Source organism: Lichenostomus cassidix, chromosome 3 (genome assembly GCF_008360975.1).
Source record: "Lichenostomus cassidix isolate B80296 chromosome 3, HeHo_3.0, whole genome shotgun sequence".
Classification (NCBI taxonomy): domain Eukaryota; kingdom Metazoa; phylum Chordata; class Aves; order Passeriformes; family Meliphagidae; genus Lichenostomus; species Lichenostomus cassidix.
The window spans coordinates 55,837,389-55,861,504 of record NC_139483.1 but is presented as its reverse complement, the minus strand read 5'-3'; the positions used below and the strand labels follow the sequence as shown (position 1 = coordinate 55,861,504).

Here is a 24,116-nt window from a genome sequence, read left to right as displayed (position 1 = left end):
CAGCCCCGCCGAGCAGCCCGGCGCCCATCCTGCACGTTATTTACTGCTGCGCGCGGTTTTCCTCCCCACAGCTCCCATCTTCCCCTCCAGCCTTCCGGGAAGGCGCCGCACAGCTTTTCCCAGGAGGCGCCGGGCTCCCGCTCCCCTCAGCCGGCTTGGCGGGAGAAGAGAGGGGCGCTGCTCGCCCCATCCCGTCGGACAGCGGCGCCCCCCGCCGGCAGGAGGCCGCGCGGCACCCCATGGAGACGGGCGCTGCGCGGCCCGGCCGGCCGGCGGGCTTTAAATCGACGCTCTGAGAAGCCGCGGGGACCGCCGCGTCCCGGCGGGGCGAGCGGCCATTCCCCACACGCCAGCCAAGGCACCCGCGCCGTGACCCGCCGCCGCCCCGCGCTGGGTGCGCGCGCAGCCGCCGCCCGCGGGGCGGGGCGGGCTCTCATTTCCTCCCTGGGCGCCATTTTGTAGCGCAGAGAACCCGCAAATAAAGAGCGGGCGGGAGCGGCGCGCGGGGGAGCTCGGGCGGGGGAGGTGCGGCTGTCCCGGAGCTGGTGGTGGCGGCTCCCGCGGAGCTGGTGCCGGCAGGCGCGGAGGTGGCGGCGTTTCGGCCCCGCTCGATGTGAGGAGGAGCGCGGCCCAGGCAAGCGGCGTGCGAGGGGCGCGGGGCCTCCGCGCCGCGGGCGGGAGGTGAGTGGCCGTGCGAACACTCCGCCCCGGCGGGACGGACGGAGCAGGCACCCCGCCGTCCTGGGGCGCAAGACGCCGGCGGCGCCTCCATCCCTCACCTCGGGCGCGGGGGGGAGGAGCGGAAGCACTTAGAGCCATTTTGTGCGAGGCCCCGAAGCCCGGCCTGGCTGTGCGGCCGGGATCCTCCTCCTCCCAGTGCCTCGGGCTGCCGCTGCGCCCCCGGCCGCCGGAGCCGCGTTTGTCGCTTCCCGTGTTGGAGAGGAGGGAGGGCGGCGGGGCGGGCACTGCCGGGGCTGGGGGCGGCCGCAGCAGCTGGGGCTGTCAAACACCTGCGGCTGCGCCCGGGGAGGGGGGGCGGCGCGGGACCCCCGCGGTTGCTGAGGCGAGTGTGAGGGCTGAGCAGTTACGGTGCTACTGTGAACCTTTCCTTTTTAAACGTCAAAAGGCTTCTCAGTAAAAGACAAGGAGCCACTGGAGGGGGTCCAGGGGAGGGCCGTAAAGATGATTTGGGGTCTGGAAGGTTTCTGTTGTGAGGAGAGAGACTGCGAGAGGTGGGCCTGTTTACTTTAGAAAAGGGAAGACTGAGAGGGGATCTCATCAATACATACAAATATCTTAAAAGAGGGTGCCGAGTCAATGGCGCCAGACTCCTGTCAGTGGTGCCCAGCGACAGGACGAGGGGTAGTGGCCGCAAACTGAAACACAAGGAGTTTCACCTCAGCATGAGGAAGAACTTTTTTCCGTTGAGGGTGGCAGAGAACCAGAGCAGGCTGCCCGGGGAGGTCACGCAGTCTCCCTCTCTGAGACGTTCAGAGCCCACCTGGACACGTTCCTGTGTCACCTGCTCTAGGTGATCCTGCCTGGGCGGGGGGCTGCACTATGTGATCTCCAGAGATCCCTTCCAGCCCTGACGATTCTGTGATTCTGTAAAATGTATGTATGTGCATGCGCACACATGCACATGCTTTGGGAGCTGGGGGCCCATGCTGGGGCTTTCCCCGTGGAACTCTTTTTTCATATCATTAAAATAACTCTGAGTTAGTTCAGGTATAACGAGTAAAGCCTCATACCAGATATTGTTCAATCACTTTTGTTCATTGAGGTTTTTTTTTTAATCTTTAAATCATCCTGTGTTTTATAAATGTTGTAGGAAAATGGGTGCAGGCCTCTGCCAGAATTACTAAAATTAAAATGCGCTTTCCCCATTTCACATGTCTTTTAATTGAAACTGCCATAAAAGCCTAAAACATTGAGATTTCCTAAAAATTGTTTTTAGTGCCTGTGACAATGTTATTCTAAGTATGGAGTATGGTTTTATGTTGCTTGTTTCCAGGGGCAGATATGCAGAAGGAGTGGTGTGTAGCAGCCACTGTTTCTGCAAAATCATGAAAGTGCTTAGTTAGGATAGTACAGTTAAGCTGTTCGTAATTTAAATCACAAAATATAATCGTGTTAATTCCAGTCAGTTATGCAGGAATGTTGTTCACATTGATTCTTTTTATTGTAGAAAGTAACACTGCATCACGCTCTTGCAAGATATTTCTGCTATGGGGAGGAGAGAGATCCTCTCTTTCGGAGAAGAGCCGAGTGATGAGAAACATCTCTCGTTGCACAGCCCATGAGAAGTTACTGTATTAAATTTAAAGAACGAACATTTCAGTTGCAGTGTTGCTGTCTGTAACCTGTCCTTTAACGGAAAACTAAGGCAAATCAGTGTAACAGTTGCTGTAGTCAGCGTGGTGCTTCTAATGTTTCTGAGAAACACGGAGCAGAGCGATGGCAGTATACAGCCGTAATAAATGTTTAAGCTTTTGGTAAGTTACTCCAGGTTCCCAAAAAGCTGTTGCAGGACAGTAATGAGGTGTGGAAAGAGCACTAAGTGTTCATCTGTAGACATTATCAACCTGAATTTTCCAGTATAGCCTATAAAATATTTTTAGCTAATGTGTTTTTATTTTTTAGTGTGTGGTTCTATCATGGCAAGTAATAATCGGTGGCAGTAAGACAGTAACTTCTGTGATGCAGTGGCACATAACTTCAGTCTTCACTTTTGTGCTTTTGTCTGAAAGCAAAAGATGGCTTTGTAAATGGTGATGTGATGGGTGTAGAGGCTAGAGTAGCCTGGTCTGCTGGAATTTTGTGTGAGGTCTGGAGATGCAAAGTTGACTACCTTTGGGTGGTGCATCAACCTTTGTTTCTTGTAGTCATCATTGTGACAGCAATCATGTTTATAATTGCTGTATGCTGCAGCAGGAGTCATAAGGCAGGTCTTTGGGGGAAATTCACCTCTTTTGGCGTTTGTGTGCTTCTGATACTTTTTTGAGGAACAGACATGTAATGACAATGTGTGCACCATGTTATCAGTGTTAGCTGTAGTCGTGTGGAACACTGAAAAGCTTGTTTCTTTCTGTTGGAGACTTAGCACTTGCTGAGATCCTCAAGACTGCTTCCGAACTCCAAGGGGTTAAAAATTCTAAAAATCTTCAGGAAAGTTACGGTGGGAGAGGTAGCAACCTAAACACATGTGTCACAAGCTTTCCCCCTGTAATCTCAAGTTACTCTGAATGACTGAGTTGGGTGCTGGCAATTTGTGTCAGTAGCCTCTTATGCTTGTATTTTATATTTAAGGTATGTTTTTGGTGAAACAGTTTCAAATCAGGAGCTGCATGCAGAAGTTCAAGCAAAATGCTTGAGTAACTTCATGCGAGTGGGAGGGAAGGGGGTGGGAGTGGAGGGAACTTGGTTTATGGAAGCACTTACGTGCCTGCGTGTTACTAAGCCTAGCAGCAGGAAGCTGCCATTCATTAGTGAGATGCTTCTACTGAATGTTTTCTTTCTGTGGGTTCTAATGTCAGTATTTATTATAGGAAGGGAGTGTGAGTGTTGGTTGTTTTGTTTGTTGTTAACCAGGATCTTGTTTGGTAGGGTGCTGTGTAGTTGTCAGTGGTGTTAGTTGCTGCAGACTGAAAAGGCTCTACTTCACTGGAATGCATTTGCTTGTCTTACTGACCAACAGCTTTAGGGTTTGGATAAGTTAAATTAGTTCACTGAGTGTCATTGTGGAAATACTAAGGTAATCCATGAAAATCATTGAGAAAATAAAATACCTGCTCCTTAAGAGCATTATTTCCTCAAAACTAAGTGTTTGCAACCAAGGAGTTGACACATCCTTTCCCTGGTACCATGTGCATTGTAGCAGCTTTACAAGCTAGTCAATTCTTAATATTATGTGCAACTTTTCCATTGACAAGCATATTGCAAAGATGCATGCTTCTAGCAAACCTTGCATTTATTCTTATTTGAATACCTGTAAGATTTATGAACTCAGTATTTTTTGCATAATCATAGTATTTTGTAGAAAATACTGTGTATTATCCTTTTGAGATAAGGAAACATGTCCTGTAACTCAGGAGAATATTTAACCTAGCAAAATGTAGTTCTATTGCGGTCTGTATGCACAAGAGGAGTTCAATTTGATGGTCTATCTAAGCCATTTTGCATCTTTTCCTGAAAATACTCACATGGGTTTTAAAACAATACTTCCTGGTCATTAGTATCTTAACAGAATAAGTACTTGCAAGAACATGTTGTAATGTTCACAAAATGATTCTTTTATTCCAAAGAGGAGGAGGAGGAGTATAAATTGCTTTCCTCAGACCCCGATTATCCTTTACCATGTAAAATACAGTGTTATGTAGATGTAGACACATATGAAATGTCAATTTGATACAAAGTTGGGTGGTTTTGATTAGTTAAATGGGAAGAATTGATTACTGGTAGGCTTTTTAGCCATAAATAGAAAGTTTTAGTTCATTTAGAAAAAAATGCATCTAACTATATCTAGATGACAGGAGCAAACTTGTCATAGGGTTGTTTTTTTACTCTGGTGCGGCATTGTATGGAACCAATATTTCAGTGGTGCAGTACAAGCTTCTGATTTGTTCAGTGTTCCATGTACACTGGAAACTACACTAAATAAAACTCCTTTTTTTCTCCTCTCCCTTTAGAGTTCACAATGACGAATGAAGAACCTCTCCCAAAGAAGGTATGTGTAAAATTACTTGTGACTTCATCCTTCCAGGTAATCATGACAGCTTGATAAGTTACGCTTTTCTTTTTGCTTCATAGGTTCGCCTTAGTGAAGCAGATTTTAAGGTTTTACCTAGAGATGAGCTTATCCTAAGGTAATGTAACAAGTGTTTTTTCCATCTAAGCATTTTAGTGAACTTTTAGTGGAAGATGTGTGCATTTACTCTTCCATTGTCTTTTAGCATCCTTGTTCCAAAAAACTATTTTGTCGGTTTCATGATGCATCTCTTCTGTAAAGTTCTTCTCTTGTCCCAAAGATTTTTATTTGTAGTTTGGGAGGGAACTCTTACCCAAGAGGCAAAATCCTTAATAGTATTTTGTAAAACATGAGCAGAAGTGTTTTTTTTCTTCACTTGTAACTATAGAAGATATGATTGTTTACATTCCTTGCTAGATAGCAGGTTATTTTAAACATCAAAAAATGCCAACTCTTTACTCCTCCAGTACGTTTCACACTTTCTCAGTCCATGCAGTTGTCTTCTCAGCATGTTCAGATACTAACAGAAAAATATTAAAATGAAGTTTTCATCACCTAGAAGTTTCATAAGGAAGAGCCTGGCCATCTTTTTCACCTTCTAGAGAGCTTAAGTGTCACCATGGAAACAGTGGTAGGGAATTCTGTTGCACAGACTGCCTGCTTAAAGAAGCCATCCGAAGCAACTTTTCTCTGAATGCCTGAATTTCCTGATCTGTAAACAAGGAGCTCTCTAAACTAGGCATCTGTGGGTCATCTGTGTGTCTGCTGCATTTTGGTAAACATTAGTTCTTGGCTTTTTGCACACTAAGTTATTAGCGTTATTAGGGTCTCAAGATAGATTTTTTTCATAGAAAAAAGCTGTTTCCTAGAACAAAAACTAAATTGTGTAGAAACATGGGGGTGTTTCTTGCAACACTTAATGTTCATGGTGATCAGCTACTCTCTCTTCTGGGTAAACTATCCTGTCAGCAACTTTTGGGGTGACAGTTTTTCCAGGGAGTAAATGCAGTCTGGCTCCATGCATTTAAAACTGGTTTCTATCTTCCTCTGAGTATCTAGTATTTTGGGTAGTAAAGAATAATGTATTTAAATGGTAAGAAAAATGCTTCTTTGATAAGTGGGTTCAGCCTTGTGATCCTTTTTGTAGAAATTTCCATACTTAAGATTATCTCTGGCAATACTGAACTCCTAAGTCTGGAAAGCTGTGCCTTTACTTCCAGTGATAAACTTCATGTGAAAATACCAAGGCATAGACTCTGTGCCACTTGCTTTCTGACTGATAGTGTGAACACAAAAGAAGGCTTCCAGTTGTAATCAGCTTCTGTAACTTAAAATGATTAGTTGCTACCATAGAAGAGGTGAATTTCCAGCATATATTCAAGAGAGAATGTGATTGAATACACTCAAGGAGGTAAAGTATGTCAGCAGCTAACCTGTGTTAATAAAGAGGCGAGATGGACTTTGCTGATGACAGCTGTGTTGCTACTGGATCATCTTCTTAGAGTGTAGAAAAACTAATATGCTCTCAAAAAGGGCACTTGATGGATTTAAGGAGAATAACTGTTCAGTATACCCAGAAATGGAAATTTAAATTTCATTTTGGTCAGGTCCATTTTATTAGTTTCCATTGATAAGTGTTTCAAACACTTGAGATTTTTTTGTATGGGGGACAAATTATGGATTTATAATAAGTTAATTTCTAATTGTGATTTCACATAAAACTAGCAATTACTACGTTAACTTCTGGCTTCATTTGTAGGCTGGAATAAAATATTACACATATATTTTAATCAACGTCATTTTTACTACTCCATGCTTTGGTGAGGCAAATGCTTCTTAAGAAAGACATGGGTCATCACCTTTTGGTCTTTTAGGTAGGCAAATGTTACAGCTGTGCAATTGCAGTGATAAAATACATATGTAGAAAAGATTATCTTTTTTGGTCTCTTTCTGTGCCATGGTTCCCAATTTCACTGTATTTTTCCACGAAGTACGTAAGTTAAGTTTGCTCATTTTAACTTTTGTTGACTAAACATGGGCAGGATCAACACAGAGCCTTTAGATCTGACCTTGAATTTCTGCTTGTCTCATGACTAGTTGTTGTGGACTCATCCTAATCTTCCCTCTCTGTAACGCAGTAGTTACTTAGCTTGACTGTAGGAGCTTCTGAGAGAAAGAAGAACCAGGAACATGATAAAAATACTCTGTGGATTATAGCTAAAAATCTGATCAGTATTGCCCTGGTAGTTTAGCCAAGTGGTTAGCTGGTAAAACCCTGAAGCACTGTGATTTACACAAGCAGGTCTGAGGAAATACAGTGCTTTTACTGAACTTGAATCAACAGGGACTTGGAGTCAGTAATTTTTGGAATGGCCTGGGTGCAGTGCTGTGTGCCTCAACGCCTAACTTCTTATCATTTACTGTGAACTCCAAAGCTCAGCATAAAAAATGGGTGCTCCAAGAAAAAGTATTTAAGACTTCATGGTTTCAAATTACCTCTATAAAGTCTGCTTAATATTTCTAGAGAATGAAGGGAATTAAGTAACCAACATAATGCTCAGTTACCTTCCAGTTCTTGTGCAACTGTAAGCGGTCTCTTGAGTGTAAAACAGATTAAGGAGTGTCCTTCTGGTTCTGCACACAGCTGTCTCTGTTCTTAAGTGCATTTCCAAGTAGCACTTCAGTGAAGCTTTTCAGGTTGTCGATTTTGAACCATTAGATTACTGGCATAAACTACCAAACAGATCACGAAGCCCATATTGAGTGGAAACCAAACTGATGGGAGGAAAAAAGCTGGCTTTTAGTCTTTTTTCTCCCCACTCAGATTCACTGCCTTAGTCTGCTATAGGTGTACTAGAAGGGATAATGTGGAGCAAGGAGGTTCCAGGCCTGGCTGTGTTCTCATCAAGATCTTTCCCATTCACCCTCGACTGTTGAGGGGGGAATGTTGGAGAATGAGCCTTGATGATGTATGAGTTCTTTCCAGCAGTGGCAGAAAGACACTTTAGCTACCAGTGCAAAACTCAGCACTTGAAGGTTCCTGTGGTGAAAATTAACTCCATCTCAGCCAGACCAAATACAAGTTGCTTGAACTGCAAGAGTCTTCACCAGGTTTTTGACAAAATGCCACATCTGAATGGTTAGTTTTCTATGAGAGTTGCTAGGCATGTGACTTAAAATCCATGATATGGCCTCATGACATTTAGGTTTTCTTTCTCAAGAGTTGGGTTGTTGCCTAAATACTAGCAGTTGTTGAGAGAGAGGTATTGTCTACAACATTCTTGGTGACTGTAGAGTACATGATTTTTTGGTGGGTGGTTATTTGGGGGATTCTTTTTTTTCAGGTGGTGGTCTGTCATGTCTACTTAACTTGTGTTTCAGGTCCTCATTTCACTTGCTTTTTCTATTTCTCCTGTTATGGAAGTGTGGGTGTGTCACGATTTTGATAGAATTACTGGGTTTGGGCTGGGAGGTGTAACTAAAGTCAAGTAGTCCTGTATATTTGAAGACCAACTGTTTAATTGCATGTAATTGTTTATTGTAAAATTAGGTTATTACTTCCTAGGTTTGTTATTTAGTAGACCAGTTTTACTTTGGGGAAGTAGAAATCTCTTGAACAAACATAGCATTTTTAATGGTCAAAGAGTGAAACTACTTCTTAGAGCAAAGACATTAGTTTAAGGGTTAAGTAGGAATACTATGGCTCTCTTCTACAGAGCATGAGAGTTCATTTGTGCTGTTTTCATGTTCAGCTGAAGACATGTAATTTTGTTGTTGCTTGAAGGAAGAGATCTTGTGCTTCCTTCTCCCAGTGATGCGATCTTGCTTGCTGTTACAGATCTCTGATGCTTTTTTACACCCTATAACGAGCTGCTTGAATTCACTAAATGGTCAAAATTACCTAGAGTTAGATTTTATAGTTTCAATTGAGGTAGTGGTGTAGGTTAGAGAGTTAAAATAGAGCACTTATGTTAAGTCTGGCATAAAATATGTGTCAGGGAGGAAAGGTAATTGGGAGGAGGGAACAGACACCTTCTCTTGTACTGGTAAGCTATTAGTTGAGTTTGCTTTATAATGTGTAGTTGTACCATCATGAGGAACACACACAGTTAGGTTCAGAGTACTACTTAAAAATCCCAAAATACCATACTGTGAACTGTTTTCATAAAACATTTCATGCTAAACTTTACTGCAGACTTTATTTGCTACTGATTTGGTGGTTTGTATCAAATGCAGTGCTGTTTTTAAGTGTGATGTTTCGTGACTGCAGAAGAATTGCCTAAATAACATGGCTTTCAGAGAGTTATTAAACTGTTTGGCTTCTGGATGATGAATATAATCAGAGAATGGTCTTGACTTGAATGAGCTGATACAACTACTTAACCTAGACTGCCATTTCTAGTGTTGTACTACATTTTTGCTAGTCTTGTTCACTTGGTAACAGACTTAATATTGTATTTGTAGCACTCTTTCTGTCACAGAATTTTGTTTGAGTTGTTCTGCTATGAGAATAAGATGTATATAGGGTAGTTTACAAAGACAACAAAGTCATTAGAGTTTGATCCCAGTGTTTGTCTAAAATACTAATTTTTAAGATGTCAGTTTGAAGTGTTTGTAATGCACAGCTGCTGTTTTATTCTTCTGACATGCCAAGCGGATTTAACTATTTCCACAATGAAAAGCCCCTTTTTTAAAACGGGAATCGTCTTTTGTGCAGTTGTGTAATTCCCTCTTGACATTTTCTGATTATGGTATCAATGTGTGCTCTGGAAGCTTAGGAATGAGATGCCTTGATTTAATAAACAGCTTCAGAAAACTCTTTTTTCTTGTCTTTATATCTGCAACAGGTGGAAACAGTATGAAGCATACGTGCAAGCTCTGGAGGGCAAGTACACAGACCTTAATTGTAAGTTGTCCAAGTTTCAAAATGGTGCGAGTTACCTGAATGTATAAAGCAGAGTGGTCAAGTAGTGTCTGCTTTCTGAAAATGCTAGAAATAAGCAATAATAATATATTATGTCAGTTATTTGTCAGGAAAATGGCCCCTGTTTTTTCTCCTGTGAGTTTCCAGCCTCTCCCAGCTTTCTTACACATTTATTTTTCTGTTGCCACTTTATCACCGTATATAAAAAGTCTATTTTTGTGTCTATAGGACACAGACTGCTGGGCAGGGAAAAGCTTCAAAGCATAACCTCATAAATAGGTGTATTTTCAGAACTTTACCTTTGGAAGGGAAGCTGTATCCACGAAGGTACTCCAGGAATGTCTGTGCCTTTAGTAATCTTACAAGATTGTGAGACTGAGAGGGGGAATAATGATTAGAAGTAAATGATTAAAATGAGTCCCCAAGTAATAGCTGATCTGATTAAGCAGATTTGATTGTCGTTTTTACATGGTCATTGAAACTTGGTCTTTTGGAGGATAATATGGGGAAAACATCCTACTCTGAAATGAGAAAATATGAATACATTCTGGGAGTGACTGAACAGCCAATCCTAAGTCGCTTCTAAAAATTTTGTTGGCAGCTAGAGCGGGTATGTTTCCTGCTTCCCTCTCACCTTTTTGGTTTTAATACAGTGGAGTACCACTGAGTTTGAAGGTTATTTTTCTGTCAGTCCAAACAGAAGTCCTCTCTTTTGCTGTGCTATATCCTTCTACTGCTGTCTCATAATGTTTGAGTTTTGAAGAGACTAAAATATGCAAGCAGTTGATTTCATTCACATCTCAAACTGTCTAAACATAGATAAATAAGTTGTTTCAGTGGTCCTGGTTTCTTGATTTTGGAAACAGTCCAGGCCATAGTAATCAGTGTTAATGAGTTACATAGAAATATGTTAAAGAATGTGTTAAAGAATTATTTAGAAATCATTGTCCTGAAGCAATTTGTGATGTGCTCAGGTTACATTTACAGCTGATTACTTTCAAGAAATTAGAAAAAAATTAAAATCTCAATTATTCCAATTTTGCATAGTTTTATACGTGACAGGTAGCAGAGTGAATGTATACAGTTGGTATTGGGTTGCTTGAATGTCTTTTTATTTGAGTAATGTGGAAGTATGCTGCCTTCTCTCATATTTCCTATATAAATTTTCATAAGTGTTCATGGATCAGAATTCTAGTTGTAACACTGTTCTTGAATGTCTTACCGTTTGCTTATGGAGTGTTGAGACCAGTTTGAGGATTGCCCACAAAAGCACTGTTTTGCAGACTACAGATTGGCTTAACCAGAGCACAGACTTTTCCTCATTGCCCATCCTGGCCTCAACTTTTCTTACACATACCTGGGCAGTTCCAACTTCCCAAGTTTCAGTCTGCAAGTTGTAATGACAGTTGGTTCAGCAAACGATTTAAAAGTTATTTCCTATATAAACCTGGAAACATCTTCAAAATTTAGTAAGTCTTAAAGAACCAGGAATTTGGATTTAAAGCTACCTGTTGTCAAACTTTTCTAATATTCAATGATATTTTGTTTTTTGTTTATGCTAGTTATAAGCTTGGTTGCAAAAAGCATAACTGTTTATGACTTCTGTTAATGAGTTTGGTTGTTAGATTCTTTTAGCTGTCTTCTAAAAATTTTCTATGAGAGGGTACTATAAAACGTGCTTTCTGTGTGTTGTTGCTTGTGTTAGCTAATGATGTGACGGGGTTGAGAGAATCTGAAGAGAAATTGAAACAGCAACAGCAAGAGTCTGCCCGAAGAGAAAATATTCTGGTGATGAGGCTGGCAACTAAGGAACAGGAGATGCAAGAGTGTACTGTAAGTATTTAGAAAGAATAAGTGTGTATAGACTGTTGCAGGAATATCAGCTTTTCAACTAGTAGCCATGTGAAATGTCTCTTGTGTATCTACAGCATCACACTTTTTAAAGAAATGGCAGGGTACTTTAGCTTTCATTGAATTAGTAAATATCACTTCTTAAAGTTTGGGTTTTTTTTTTTAATATTAGTTATTTCTCTTGATTTTCAGCAGCAGTTGTGATTGGAAGGGTGTTTACTTCAAGCTAATTCTTGCATGTGCCATGCTTACTCTCTTCTAGCATGTATCTACAGTGCATATCTACAAAAAATGTTACTTCTGAGTATCATTAGAAACAGGAACAATTTGAAACAAGGATATGACTGAATTCACTAGGTTTCATTTAGGAGGTTTTAGGCTGGTATTTACATTGCCTTTGGATAACAAGGTACTTGTAAGCCTCTGTCTGTTTGGCTAGGTAGGTGAAGGAGCTGACTTGTTCAGAGAAGGTTCTTTTGAAATTTGGCAGATCTGCTGCTTCATTTCTAATGTTCTGAATAAATTTTCTTATTGATCTGTTTCTCCTTTATTTCTGGCCATTTTCTGTGACATTTTCATCTGTGTTTGGTTTTTGGTTTCTTGAAACTATCTCATTCTGGATTACCTTCTTAGCATAATTTTTGTTCTGCTAGAATCTGGTAGTTTCTGAGAGAAGATTGTAAAAAGCTTCTTATTGCTTGTTTGGGTAATACACGCTTTGGAGCTTCTCTTACAAAAAATATAAACTCTGTGCAAAACTAATTAGTATTGTAGCTTTCCTTTTTTTAAGTTTTCCTTTTTCCCTGAAGGTTTTCAGAGCTGTCAGGTATAGTAGTATGACATAACTCTACTGGTGCTGCAAGTTTCTCTGTAGTTTTAGGGTGACAAAGAGCTGCACTGAAGTTCAGGTGTTTAACATCTTGTGTGCCCTGTTGTCAGGAACAGCCTTGAGCTACCTTCCCCCAGCAGGAACAACCCCCTAGAAGAGGTTGCTGCTCTTGGGGAAATGTGGGTGTGGTATTGGCTGTGGTTTCTACATAAAGCTTTATTTCTGGCAGAAGTGGTGGTAAAGTTAATGCTACTTCAGGGAAAGGCCTTAACCCCCTCCTAGGCTACAGTACAGTTACTGTAAGTCAGTAAGTGCATACGACATTTGGAAATACTTGCTACTCAAATATGTTTTTCATGGAATAGATACCAATGAGTGGAACGTTCTGTGGGTGCAGTTGGACTGTAGCACTAGATATTAATTACTTCGGTGGTTTAGGTTACGGCTCTGTTGTGTTTTTTCTCAACTGTGCACTTCATTCCTTCCACCTCATTCCTTATAAGAATAATATGTAGTTGTTCTTACCTAGATTGCTTACATTTGTTGTTAAGCACCTGTGATCTGTTTTGTTAAATTGTTCATATTAGAGTCTGTCTGGTTTTCTTTGGATTATTTCAGCTGAAAGAATGCAGCTGTATCCAAGAATATGTGAGAACTAGAGATTGAAAGTGTTATTGTCTGCCTGTAACAAAAAGAGATAAAAATCTAATGGAACAAAACCCTACACAACCTGATGTCCTCTAGACTGCTTTCAGTGCTCTTGTGCCTTGGGTTAGAACAGAAAACTGATAGCAAGGTTTTTATTCTGTGTGTGAAAATGATCCCTGCTTGTCCATCTGATGGGTTTTTGAAAAATACCAGCTAGTGTGTGCTTTCATGTTTGGGAATATGAACAGTCAGTAGGCATTTCAGGTGTTAGAGTGGGCATTTCTTGGAGTGTGCCATTGGACATACATGACTATTCTTGTATGTTCAGCTGTAGCCTGAAGTCCCTGGTCCTGACTACAGGCAAACTCTCCTGCTCCCTAACCCTTACCACCTGGAATGGTGGTACCATACCAGAAAGTGGTTAGGGGGAGCGAGAGTGTGAGGTTTGGAGTGGCTAAGGAGGACCACAGATGTAATTAGGAAATAGGCAGAAGAGGGAAGATGTTTGGGCTTGCTTTGTGAGCAGGTCATATTGGGATGAGGTTGCTAGGTCTTCATGGATAAAAAGCCTGACACATGAGAACTCTGGAGTTACTACTGGAGAAAGCACCTGTGGAGGGATTGAGAAAATTTGAGTTGGAAAAAGTGGAGGGGGAAAGGAAAGTCTTTGAGTTTGGGGAGGGAATGAGCAAGGGTTGTTCAGCTTAAGTGAGTTTTTTGTACATGACTGCTTTAGGAATGATGGTTGAAGTGAAGTTTTGTGCAGGTGCCATCTGCTGGGCCCGCGAGTGTGAGCTGGAGAGAGCCCAGTGAGATTTGGCAAATAACTGGCTTTGGACAGCATTGGCTGGGTGCTCTGGACTGTTTAAATGCATTTCTGGCATGAGTGAGGAGCAGTGACAGCAATTCTATGTGCTAGTGATCCAAGGAATGTGTTCGTTTTTAGGTTGACAGTGGAAGAGGGAGGAATCTAGGCCTTGGTAAGACAAGGAACATGGCCTTTTTTTTTTCCCTCAGCTAGTGATGACTATTTAAAATGGATTTGGAACAATATCATGATTATAATTCTGTATTATGCTACCAGTGAAGTTTCCCTTTTCACTTGCTACTAGCTCTAGCCATCACCAAGAATTGACAGGTTGTTGAAATATTTCAGTAGTGGAAGAATCAAAAAGTTGAGTGGATAGAAAAGAAATGTCAATAACAATGAATAAAATTGATCTTTATTCAGTGAGCAACATATTGTGCATTCAGTGAGGCAAAGGACCCATGGGGGTAAAATGCCATCCAAGAAATGGTAGGATAACCTTAATTTTGACTTCCTGTATCTAGGAAATATTTGTTTGTGGATTCTTGAATGCTGTATTTCTTGAAAATACTTACATGCAGAGCTTTATTCCCTTTCTATTTCCTTCTGGATACATGGAAGTTTGTCTATTTAAAATTTAAAGTATGATGATTTCTGTTTTTTCAAGTAGCTAAATATTTTTATTTTGATAACATCAAATTAATGTGGCAAAGGAAATATTTGTTATTCTAGTACTTTTGAAACCACTTATTTGAAACAAAATCCAGGAATTTCTTGCTACTTAACAATATATAAGTTAAAAGATGTTACACTCAATATAGAAATGACTGAGGTTGCTGCTGCACACTGAAAGTACACAGGTCTTCTGTACTTTCTCTTCACCACTGCTCTGTAAAGACCCCATAACAGAGTAACTGCATGTATGGGATCATGCTTAAGCTGACAGTGCTCCTGGTGGTGCTGTGGGTCCCAGGAAAAGTAAAGGGTGCAGGAAGACTCTTTCCCTTTTTGGTTTGTCTGTCAAACTCTGTTGCTCTCAAGTCTGGTTGCAAGATGTGTGCACAGGACACAAATAACCTGACTTTCAATTAATGTCTTTTAATGTAATGTAATTCTGTTCACCTCTGGCTGATGCAAAAATTTGTGTGATACAGGGAGCATAATAAATTAAATTTAAGAATTAATGCATTCCATGCAGGCTGATGTGATACTGGTGATTAGCATGGTTCTAAACATGTACTTTTAATACAATTTAAGATAAGTCTGTTGTGATGGGATTAAAATCTAAGAAACTTTTTAAACAAGTTAATCTTATTTGTATGCGTTCAAGTTCTGGCTAATAAATACTATATTTAGAAGAAAACATCTCAGTTATTCTTTCTGAAATTTTGACTATTGTAAGTTTGTGGGATCTAAATACGTAAAATTGTGACTCCTTTGGCTTGTGGTTATTGCAAGAGAATAAAATCCAACCAAAATCTTTTTTAATTGCTGTCAATATTTACAAATTATTTTAAAACTACGCAGTCTTGCATCATAAGTGACTACTGCATTTGCAGAAAACCCTAGAAGTTTCTAAAAACCCTTTTATTATTTGCTTGTAAATATTTGCCAATTTTTGCTGTAATATTCCTTAACTTAAACTGAGCTCAAATGGGAACTGTCGGTTTTAAGCTGATAATTCTTTCCATATGCCTTTTGTTCCCCAAAAAGAGGCAGATACAAAAGAAAGGGAGGTTTCTACTGCTCCAGATACTGCTTTGACAAACACAGACTGACATGTAGAAAATAATCTGGGGTGTGGAGGGGATCTGCCTTGAAAGGTTAAGCATAGCAGGTGGTAGAATGGGGTCTTGGGTAAGCAAACACATGGATAAAAGGTGCAAGGTGTGCACAAGTGATTTTTATCCTGCATTTTTCTGGTTACAGTGTGAAAGAAGGCAGGCTACTTTGATATTACCTTTGGAGCAACTATATTTCTATCAAAATTATTTGTAACTTTTCTTTAACGCTGTGTGAATAACAGTCTCTTTTTCTTATCTTATGCAGAATCAGATTCAGTACCTCAAGCAAGTCCAGCAGCCTAGTGTTGCCCAACTGCGATCAACAATGGTGGACCCAGCCATCAACTTGTTTTTCCTAAAAATGAAAGGTGAACTGGAACAGACTAAAGACAAACTGGAACAAGCCCAAAATGAACTGAGTGCCTGGAAATTTACGCCTGATAGGTAAACAAAACAAATACTCCCCAGTCAAGACTTCCCTGACAGTCCCACTACGAGAATGCTATGGTGGGACAGCCAAGTACTCGTTTCCACACCAAGACTCAGACGTTTTGAGGCAAAAGCCACATTCTTATACTGTCCAGCTTGTAATGCTTAATGTAAAACTTACCAGATGAACCTTGTGTTTCAGCTTTTTTCTCCCCCTTTGCTTCAGAGGCCTGACCACGTCGGACTATTCTGAAGAAATGGCCATCTTCGAAAAAAATCTTTTCTAGAACATGTAGACATTTGCAAAATTGTTCTATTTGAAGAAAATAGAGGGAGAAACAGAAGTCTTAAGTCTGTGGCACACTGTGTCTACAGACAGTTTGGAGGCGAGAGAACCTAGAGATTATAAATCATGAATTGAACATGTAAAATTCCCGTAAAATGTAGAAGTGGAATATGCTTCGCTCTTAACCTTGAGCCTAGTGACTTAGAGACACTGTAAGTCAGTTTTGCCAATAAGACTGTGGACTTCCTGCTTGTTCACTGAACTGCTGGGTCAAAACTTGATGAGGTGAATTTTGCATTAAAGAGTTTACTTGCTAACCAGTTTTTGAATAGCCATGAGAGTGCTATTTGATATCACAACAGTGGTAGTGTACGCATTTGACTGTTTAGCCTTTGGGCTCTCTAGCACTTGATGCAGCCTTAAATCACTGTTGCTAAATAATGAACTGTTTTCTGGATGGTTGGTAATACTGTGGACGCCTCAAAATTAGGACTGTACGAAAATGTACGTTCCATCTAAATGCAGGTTTAAAATTGTTTGAAGCATTACATACTTGATCACAACTAGCATGTACAAGAAAAACTGGTTGTGATGAGAATTTCACTGCATGTTTTCATGCAGAAATGAGAATTTTTTGATCTTCATACTAAGAACTCAAATGCTCAACACAGAAGGCACACGATGGCAGCTGTCTTCAGTGTTGGTGGGGTGTTTTTATTTGGTTGTACACCTGGGTTTTTGTATTGTGCTTCTCTATAAAATGTGCCTTGAAATAGTTGTAATATATAGTTCAAGGAACACTTCTGGTTATGCTGTTGTATTGTGAAACTCTTGGGATGAACGAGAATTGAACAGGTTGTTATTTCTGCATTGTCTCGTTCGCTGAAAACGAAGTCAGTATTTTAACAAACAAAAAACCCTTAAATGCATGCATTTTCATTGGTGGAATCAGTGAAGGAGTCTTTGCTACTCTTGCTGCCTCTGTTCTGTTGTCCCAAGTTACTTGTAAGAGTAGCGATCTGGGACAGTTGGGAGTGCATGTCTGAGGTGTGTAAAGCACAATGTAGATTTGGTGTAGCATTTGTGTGTTTTTTCCCATAGCAAATAGCTCTATTTAGTAATCTGAGGTTTTGATTTTTCAAAACAGTTGGGCAACGTTTTATGACTCAGTCTGATCCTAAAAAATTCACTTTTAAATTAAGAAGACATTAAGCTGTCACAGAAGGTGATGTATTCTAACTGTTTTGATGAATTTTATTAAGATGCCGTTTCATAATTTTGACTTGGAAGTATCTTTAACTGTTTGTGCTTCAGATGATTAACATGGGATCAAAGAGTAGTACACTTATGCAGGTTTATTTTTTTTTGCATGAGTAATGACTTAACAGCAAATGAAAAATCCACAGAAAAATTTTACCTTTTTAAAAGTGTTACATCCGGAATGATTTTGCTATAGCAGTATCTTAAGATTTTACTGATCTAGCATCAAAACAGAGGTAAGACTTACATTAATAAATTGTAAATGTGTTACCAAGCCATTTGTAAAGCTCACTATAATGTGTTGAAAGAGGCATGCCATACAGGTTACTTGTTTCTAACTTGGAGTTCAGAAATTTATTTAATACGTTTAGATACAGGTTGATTGTTTTCCAGAGTCCTCAGGATCTAAATGTGTGTGTATGACTGAGGAGAGGCAATTAACTTGCCACTTCCTTTCAAACCCAAGTATCAAAAGAAAATGTTGTTTCTGTAGCTACAACATACCCTAATTTGCATCATATAATTTTAAGTCAGTGGTGTGAATGTATGTGAAGTCATACATGTGGTGTCTGGAATATAGAAAATTAGAGTTATTTCCTGGTAAATAATTAAGGCTGTCTTTGTTAACTGGACTAATTTTACTGGGTTTTTTATTTTTTGAAAGGTAAAGAAATTGGCTCATGTAAAATATTTTTTTTTCATTCTCTTTGCATCTTGCCCCCCCATTAACTACTTTAATTGTCCATCCTTGTACACAACTACTTTTTTACTTCATGGCATCTGGCCTAGTTTTTGAAAGAGGCAATGGTCCTGTTCAGATCCCAAGCTGATGTTCTTGGGGTGGATGTTAACTGCAGCCCTAAGTGGCGGATTTAGTTCTGGACCTTAATGTAGATAAGGCTGTGCAGCATAGTCATTGCTGATTTCTGGAGGGGGAAATAAAGGGGCATGTAATCAAAGGAATGGTTATGCTAAACCATTTTATCCATCATTAAGCAGACTATAAACTTGGAATAAAAATGAGTTGAAATGTCATTTGCAGTAAGGCTAGTACAACAATCTCTTGTCTTGTGAAATTTAACCACTTATATTCTTACAGGTTTTGTTGCGTGTATGTTCAAGAGGATTTGTGAAAACAATGGTGAACTTAGTTTCACAGCTCATAGAAATTATTTTAATAGTTACTGGATTTAATGTTCTTGAATGTGTTGTCTTTTTTTGTAAATTGTGAGGGGAGGTTACTTGGTGCTCTCTACTAGTTCAGAACATCTGGAAAATTTTTGATGAGAAGAAATAGCATTATAGGTAACTATGCAAATTTTTATAGAGGTAATAAATATTTTATATCTTGGCAGGAGTTAACCTGAAGAAATTAATGGGATTCTAAAATTGTCCCAATTCCAAGATAACCAGTACTTGCTGATTCTGCAGTTGATGTTGGTTTGTGAAAAGCCTTAAATGACTTAAGCATTGTAAACTTTTTCTACTTGTAGAGATGATGGATGCAGTAACAGGAATTTGCAAATGGCTAAAAATCATGTCTGCCTAATAACTTTTGGGATCTGTCACATTGGTTATCTCCAAAGTGGTCCTGCTTTACACAGAATGAACATCTCTAAGGAAACTTGCATCTTAAATGTGCGACTTGGACTGTATTAGGTCAGCACAATTTAAACTTCAAGGACCTGGCATTGGACATCACATCAAGAAAGAAAACAGGCTGCTGCCTTTAGCAGAGTTTCAGGCCTCCAGGACTTTACACAGCCAGATTCCTTCTGGAGCAGCCCATCTGAAAGATTTGGGAAAGTCAGTTGGAAAATGTTAAATGGGGCAGAGTTGGCAGAACTTAAAAGTTGTCTAAGGCTTGAGTGCTCAGAAGGTAGTTGATAAGGAAATTGCTGTTTTTAATTCTTCTGGTTGGGTGTTTTGGTTGCAGGAGAGAATTGTGGCTCTGATTGTAGCAGAAGTTTTGTGTTCTACTTTTTTAATCCTCAGGTTTTTTCCCATATTTGTCTCTTGTTTAAAAGCAAACAAACAAAAACGTAAATGACCACCTTGGTCTTGAAAAGTAATGCAAGTCTTGCCATTGAATTCACAATAAAATTGTTCAAGCTTGGGGGTTTTGACAGAGCTTACACTTCTATAGAAAAGAAGAGAACTTCATTATGGTGCTGAGCCTATTAAAAGGAGAACTGTTTGGGGATGCAATCCTGACTTGGCAGACTAAGAGTCCTAAAGGACTTTAATTTTTCTCTTTCATGGAGTTGGCTGTATTGCCTGTATATTAATTTGCATACTACTTCCTATAATGCTTTACAATGAGATTTTTATCATGAAGATTAAAGATGTGTAATGTTACCAATTTAGTAAAAAAAAAGTCAGTTCAAAAAAAGTATTCCTTCCTGTTTGACATTTCTTTCAGAAACTGAAGATCCTGTTGATCATTAATTATGATTTTAAATATGTTATTCTAAATTAAGTTGATAGATAATATACCCCTTCCTTGATATCCTTCCAATGCTTAGCTACATTGTCATTCCTCCTCACCGTACAAGATGTACTTAAGAAATGCTGACCATAGAAATCACGAAGCAGACTTTGCCTGTAACTGTCAAACATACAAGTTGAGTTGAAAAATAGACATCTAATTTTTTAAACAAGAGTACCTGGACAGCATTCAAAAGAAAGTTTAAACCTCTCAAAGAGAAGTGAATGTCAGGATAAAAAACGAACATGAGAGTTATTTCCCCCAAGCAACTTCCTTTTCTTCACACAAATTTAATTATTAACCTTCACTGGAACAACAAATGGGGGAATGTTTTTGCTTATAATTTTCTTGTGTCGTTTGTATGCAGTACTTGTTGCTTTGAATTGCAAAGCACATCTTTAATCAAATATTTAACTCAGATAAGAAATTAGCACATGCAAGATTGTGCATACTGATAATCCAGATGTTGGTATCAAAAAAAGAACAATATGCTTATTCATATTTTCAGTAATAAAACTTGCCTTCCACTTTGTGGGACAGCGACAGAAGATCAACTGGCGTTGGAGCATCACGTGGTAACTATAGGGAGACTTTCTGCTATGACAATTATGTTGAGGCATAATGTTCCTTGAATTGTGACATGCAGAAATTGCATCTCCTTTTTGTCTGTAATTGTGATTGAGGAAGATAACTGAAGGTTTTATATTCATTTTGTGATAGATGGCTCTTTCCTTTGCAGCCAAACAGGGAAAAAGTTAATGGCGAAGTGTCGAATGCTTATCCAGGAGAATCAAGAGCTTGGAAGGCAGCTGTCCCAAGGACGTATTGCACAGCTTGAGGCAGAGTTGGCTTTACAGAAGAAATATAGTGAGGAACTTAAAAGCAGTCAGGATGGTAAGGGATTTCTTTAATGAAAATAGAAGTTGCCTTGCACTTCTGCAAGTTTAATTTCCTGATGATACAAATAATATAAAACCATCTTTGCCAGAATGACAGGGCAATATTGAGTAAAATATGACAATAGTAAGTTTTAACTGGTAGCCTTAGTTAAAAGCAAACAAACAAAATCCTTAGCTTTGGGGGAACTGGTGGGATTCATAGCTCCAGTAATGCAGTGTTTGAAATGGGGATTTTTGTACTCTTAAGTCTTGATATTTAAAAGAGAATGTTTAGACTGCACATGTTATTGGTGAATTGGCAAGATGAAAGCTGTTAATGTTACGTAAAGCCTAGGCATGCACTGAGAACAGAAAGCTTCTTGCTAACTCTGACTCACTTGGAATTTATTTTAAAAAATCAGCAACTTTTTAACAATGCCTAAGAATATGAAAAACAGACTTTTTTTTCCCTTAAGTAACTCAGATGAATGAAAGTATCTCATTGTGTTTACAGTCCAGATTTTGTGACACTGTAAACCTAAATTGAAATTACCTAAAAACTCTAGCCTCTTGCATAACTTAAATGGAGGAGAAAATGCAAGTTTAAAAGTCTTCAGTCTTAAGCTCTGCATAGTGTCAGTGGCTCTTCATAGAATGTTAGAATAGGTTATCTGAAGTTTGGGGATATAATCTATCTAGACATCACATAAATCCGAGTATCTTTTTTGTTTGTTTTATATCTGGATTTTGTAAGATAGCAGAGATATGGCATCATATCTAAGTCTGAGATATTCTGCATTTTTAAGGATAGATCTTACTCCGATGATATTTTCAACTTTTTGAGAAAGTAGCAGTATAGAAACTAGAGCCCTGAAGGTGAATGATTGTATAATGACATTTTGTGGGAATAGTAACTACTGTTTTCATAAAGTCCAACAAAATTTATCAAGTACATAATTGAAGCAGGTGTAGACATTCTTTAAAGACTTCTGCTTTTGAATGTGGTAATCTCCAGAAGTGAATAGCTTCTTCCCTATATATGAATCAAGATGACAGTAATCCTGCCATAATAGTTTTCCTAATGATTGTTCTCCATAGGAGCAAGAACACATTCTTATTTTGGATATTTACAATATTTAGCAGTTTGCATTTTATTTGCTCTGTCATACTGATGGTGCAGTTGAATTGAAGACTGAGTCAGTGTTTCTTTCACTATTTTGAGGTCAAATTTGTTTTGTTTGAGAATGCAGTCCTAATTGTAAAAACTTTTTCCTGATACATAAATATTAAACCACCCTGTGAAATTAACACTCTCGTTGGTAAGAACATATTTTTATCTTTTTTTGTCCTCCTCTCTTGAAGGAGTTAAAGGATTAAACACAGTAGGAACTGAAACTTCCTTGAAGTAGTATGAAAAAATACACTTTTTTTTAGCTACTGAATAGGCTTTTGCAGTTGGTCAGATCTGTTATGTACAGATGTGGTTCATGGTCACTTTTACAGTATTTCTGCTAGGGTTTTGTACTTGAGTAAAAGTAGGCACACTAGAATCTACTTGCAAAATATTTATTGTTTGAGTAATAGATATAAATCATATTATTTGAGTAATAATTGAGCTTTTTTTGAACTATCTTCCTTTCTTGCCCAGAAATTAAATTTTTCTCTATTTATTTACATATTTACATATGTATTTTGAATACATATTTACATATTAGTGAATATGTGAATAAATATTTACACTATTTTGAATAGTGTAGAAAATAGGTAGATATCGCAGTTGTTAAGCATTTTCTCCTTCAGAGGCAGAGTATCAAAAACAGTGCATACCTGGCTGAAAAATAGTTCATTGAAAAATTTCAGCCTAACATGTTGAGTTATGGGATTTTAATTTCTTGTCTGAGATTCAAGCTATATATGGGCTATTAAGTGTTTGCAACAAATGTGTTTTCTTTACATAGAATTGAATGACTTCATCATCCAGCTTGATGAGGAGGTTGAGGGTATGCAGAGTACCATTCTAGTTCTTCAGCAGCAGTTGAAGGAGACTCGCCTGCAGTTGGCGCAGTACCAGCAGCAGCAATCCCAGGCCTCCAACCCAGGTACCAGCAGGACTCCATCCTCTGAGCCCACAGACCAGGGAGAGGCTGTGGGCAAAGACTGCAGCCGCCTGGCAAATGGACCAAGCAATGGCAGCTCCTCCCACCAGCGGACATCTGGGCCTGGATTTTATAGGGAGGGTAGCAGCACTGAAGATGATTTCCCGGCTTCTCCAGGGAATGGTAATAAGCTGTCCAACCACTCTGAAGATAGAACTGGTAGAGGAAGTGGTAGCTACATAAACCAGCTAAGTACTGGGTATGAAAGTGTAGACTCTCCCACTGGCAGTGAAAACTCTCTCACTCACCACTCAAATGACACAGACTCCAATCATGATCCTCAAGAGGAGAAAACAGTGAGCATGAAAGGTAACAGAACTGTGGGTTCTCGTCATGTCCAGAATGGTTTGGACTCCAGTGTAAATGTGCAGGGTTCTGTTTTGTAACATTTTTCTGCAAAATTTTTATACAGTGTCATTGAAACTGGGAGAGGATACTGTCCAGAAGCCGTTTAAATTAGTGCATACTTGTCACAATTTTGCCTTTTTGTGGGTTTCTTTTTGCTTCAATACCTCTGCCACTTTGGAAATTTTACCAGTTAATTACGTTGAATGTTGCTAAAAGGACGTTTGTGTAGCTCAAGTTATTTTTATATGAGTTAATGTGAAGTTGAAATGGAAATTATTTCCATAAAGTATAACATAAATGATGTCTGTACAAATCTGTGTATATCTAGAACCTGTGCTGTGTAAGGGCATTCTTACTCATACTGTTATACTTAACACCACCTTCAAGATTTGTCATAATAGCTGTGGGTTTATGACTGCCAAGTTTGCCCAGTACAGTAGTTTTATCACTAAAAAGATGGACTTACTGAAGGAGTCCTGTAGTAGTTTCAGTGTTAATTACAGTTTTTCCCACCATACATCTGTGCATTTTCTCCTTAGGTGACCGAATGTTTATGAATTGTGTGCATAGTTACTCAGTTTTTAAGAACTGTTGTATCCTGTTGATGCATATTGCTCTGTGACTCCAATATTATCTTACCTGTACTGACCAAACCTAAATAAAAACTTTTAATAATGTAA

At 39.2% G+C, this 24,116-nt stretch overlaps 1 protein-coding gene across 1 annotated transcript; it reads left to right on the top strand.

The window, feature by feature from the left end:
* The first annotated feature begins 540 nt into the window (after nt 1-540).
* WTAP (WT1 associated protein) lies at nt 541-24,116 on the top strand. Its single transcript, XM_085055874.1, has 8 exons — nt 541-681; nt 4,689-4,726; nt 4,810-4,865; nt 9,595-9,653; nt 11,377-11,504; nt 15,857-16,035; nt 20,794-20,948; nt 22,891-24,116. The coding sequence occupies exons 2-8, from the start codon at nt 4,697-4,699 to the stop codon at nt 23,472-23,474; spliced, it is 1,191 nt and encodes a 396-aa protein (XP_084912000.1). The 5' UTR covers nt 541-681; nt 4,689-4,696; the 3' UTR covers nt 23,475-24,116.

Coding starts and splice junctions, on each gene's coding strand:
- WTAP (XM_085055874.1), top strand. CDS start 4,697: ATGACGAATGAAGAACCTCTCCCAAAGAAG. Junction 9,654..11,376: donor CAAGTACACAGACCTTAATT/GTAAGTTGTCCA, acceptor TGCTTGTGTTAG/CTAATGATGTGACGGGGTTG. Junction 11,505..15,856: donor AGGAGATGCAAGAGTGTACT/GTAAGTATTTAG, acceptor TATCTTATGCAG/AATCAGATTCAGTACCTCAA.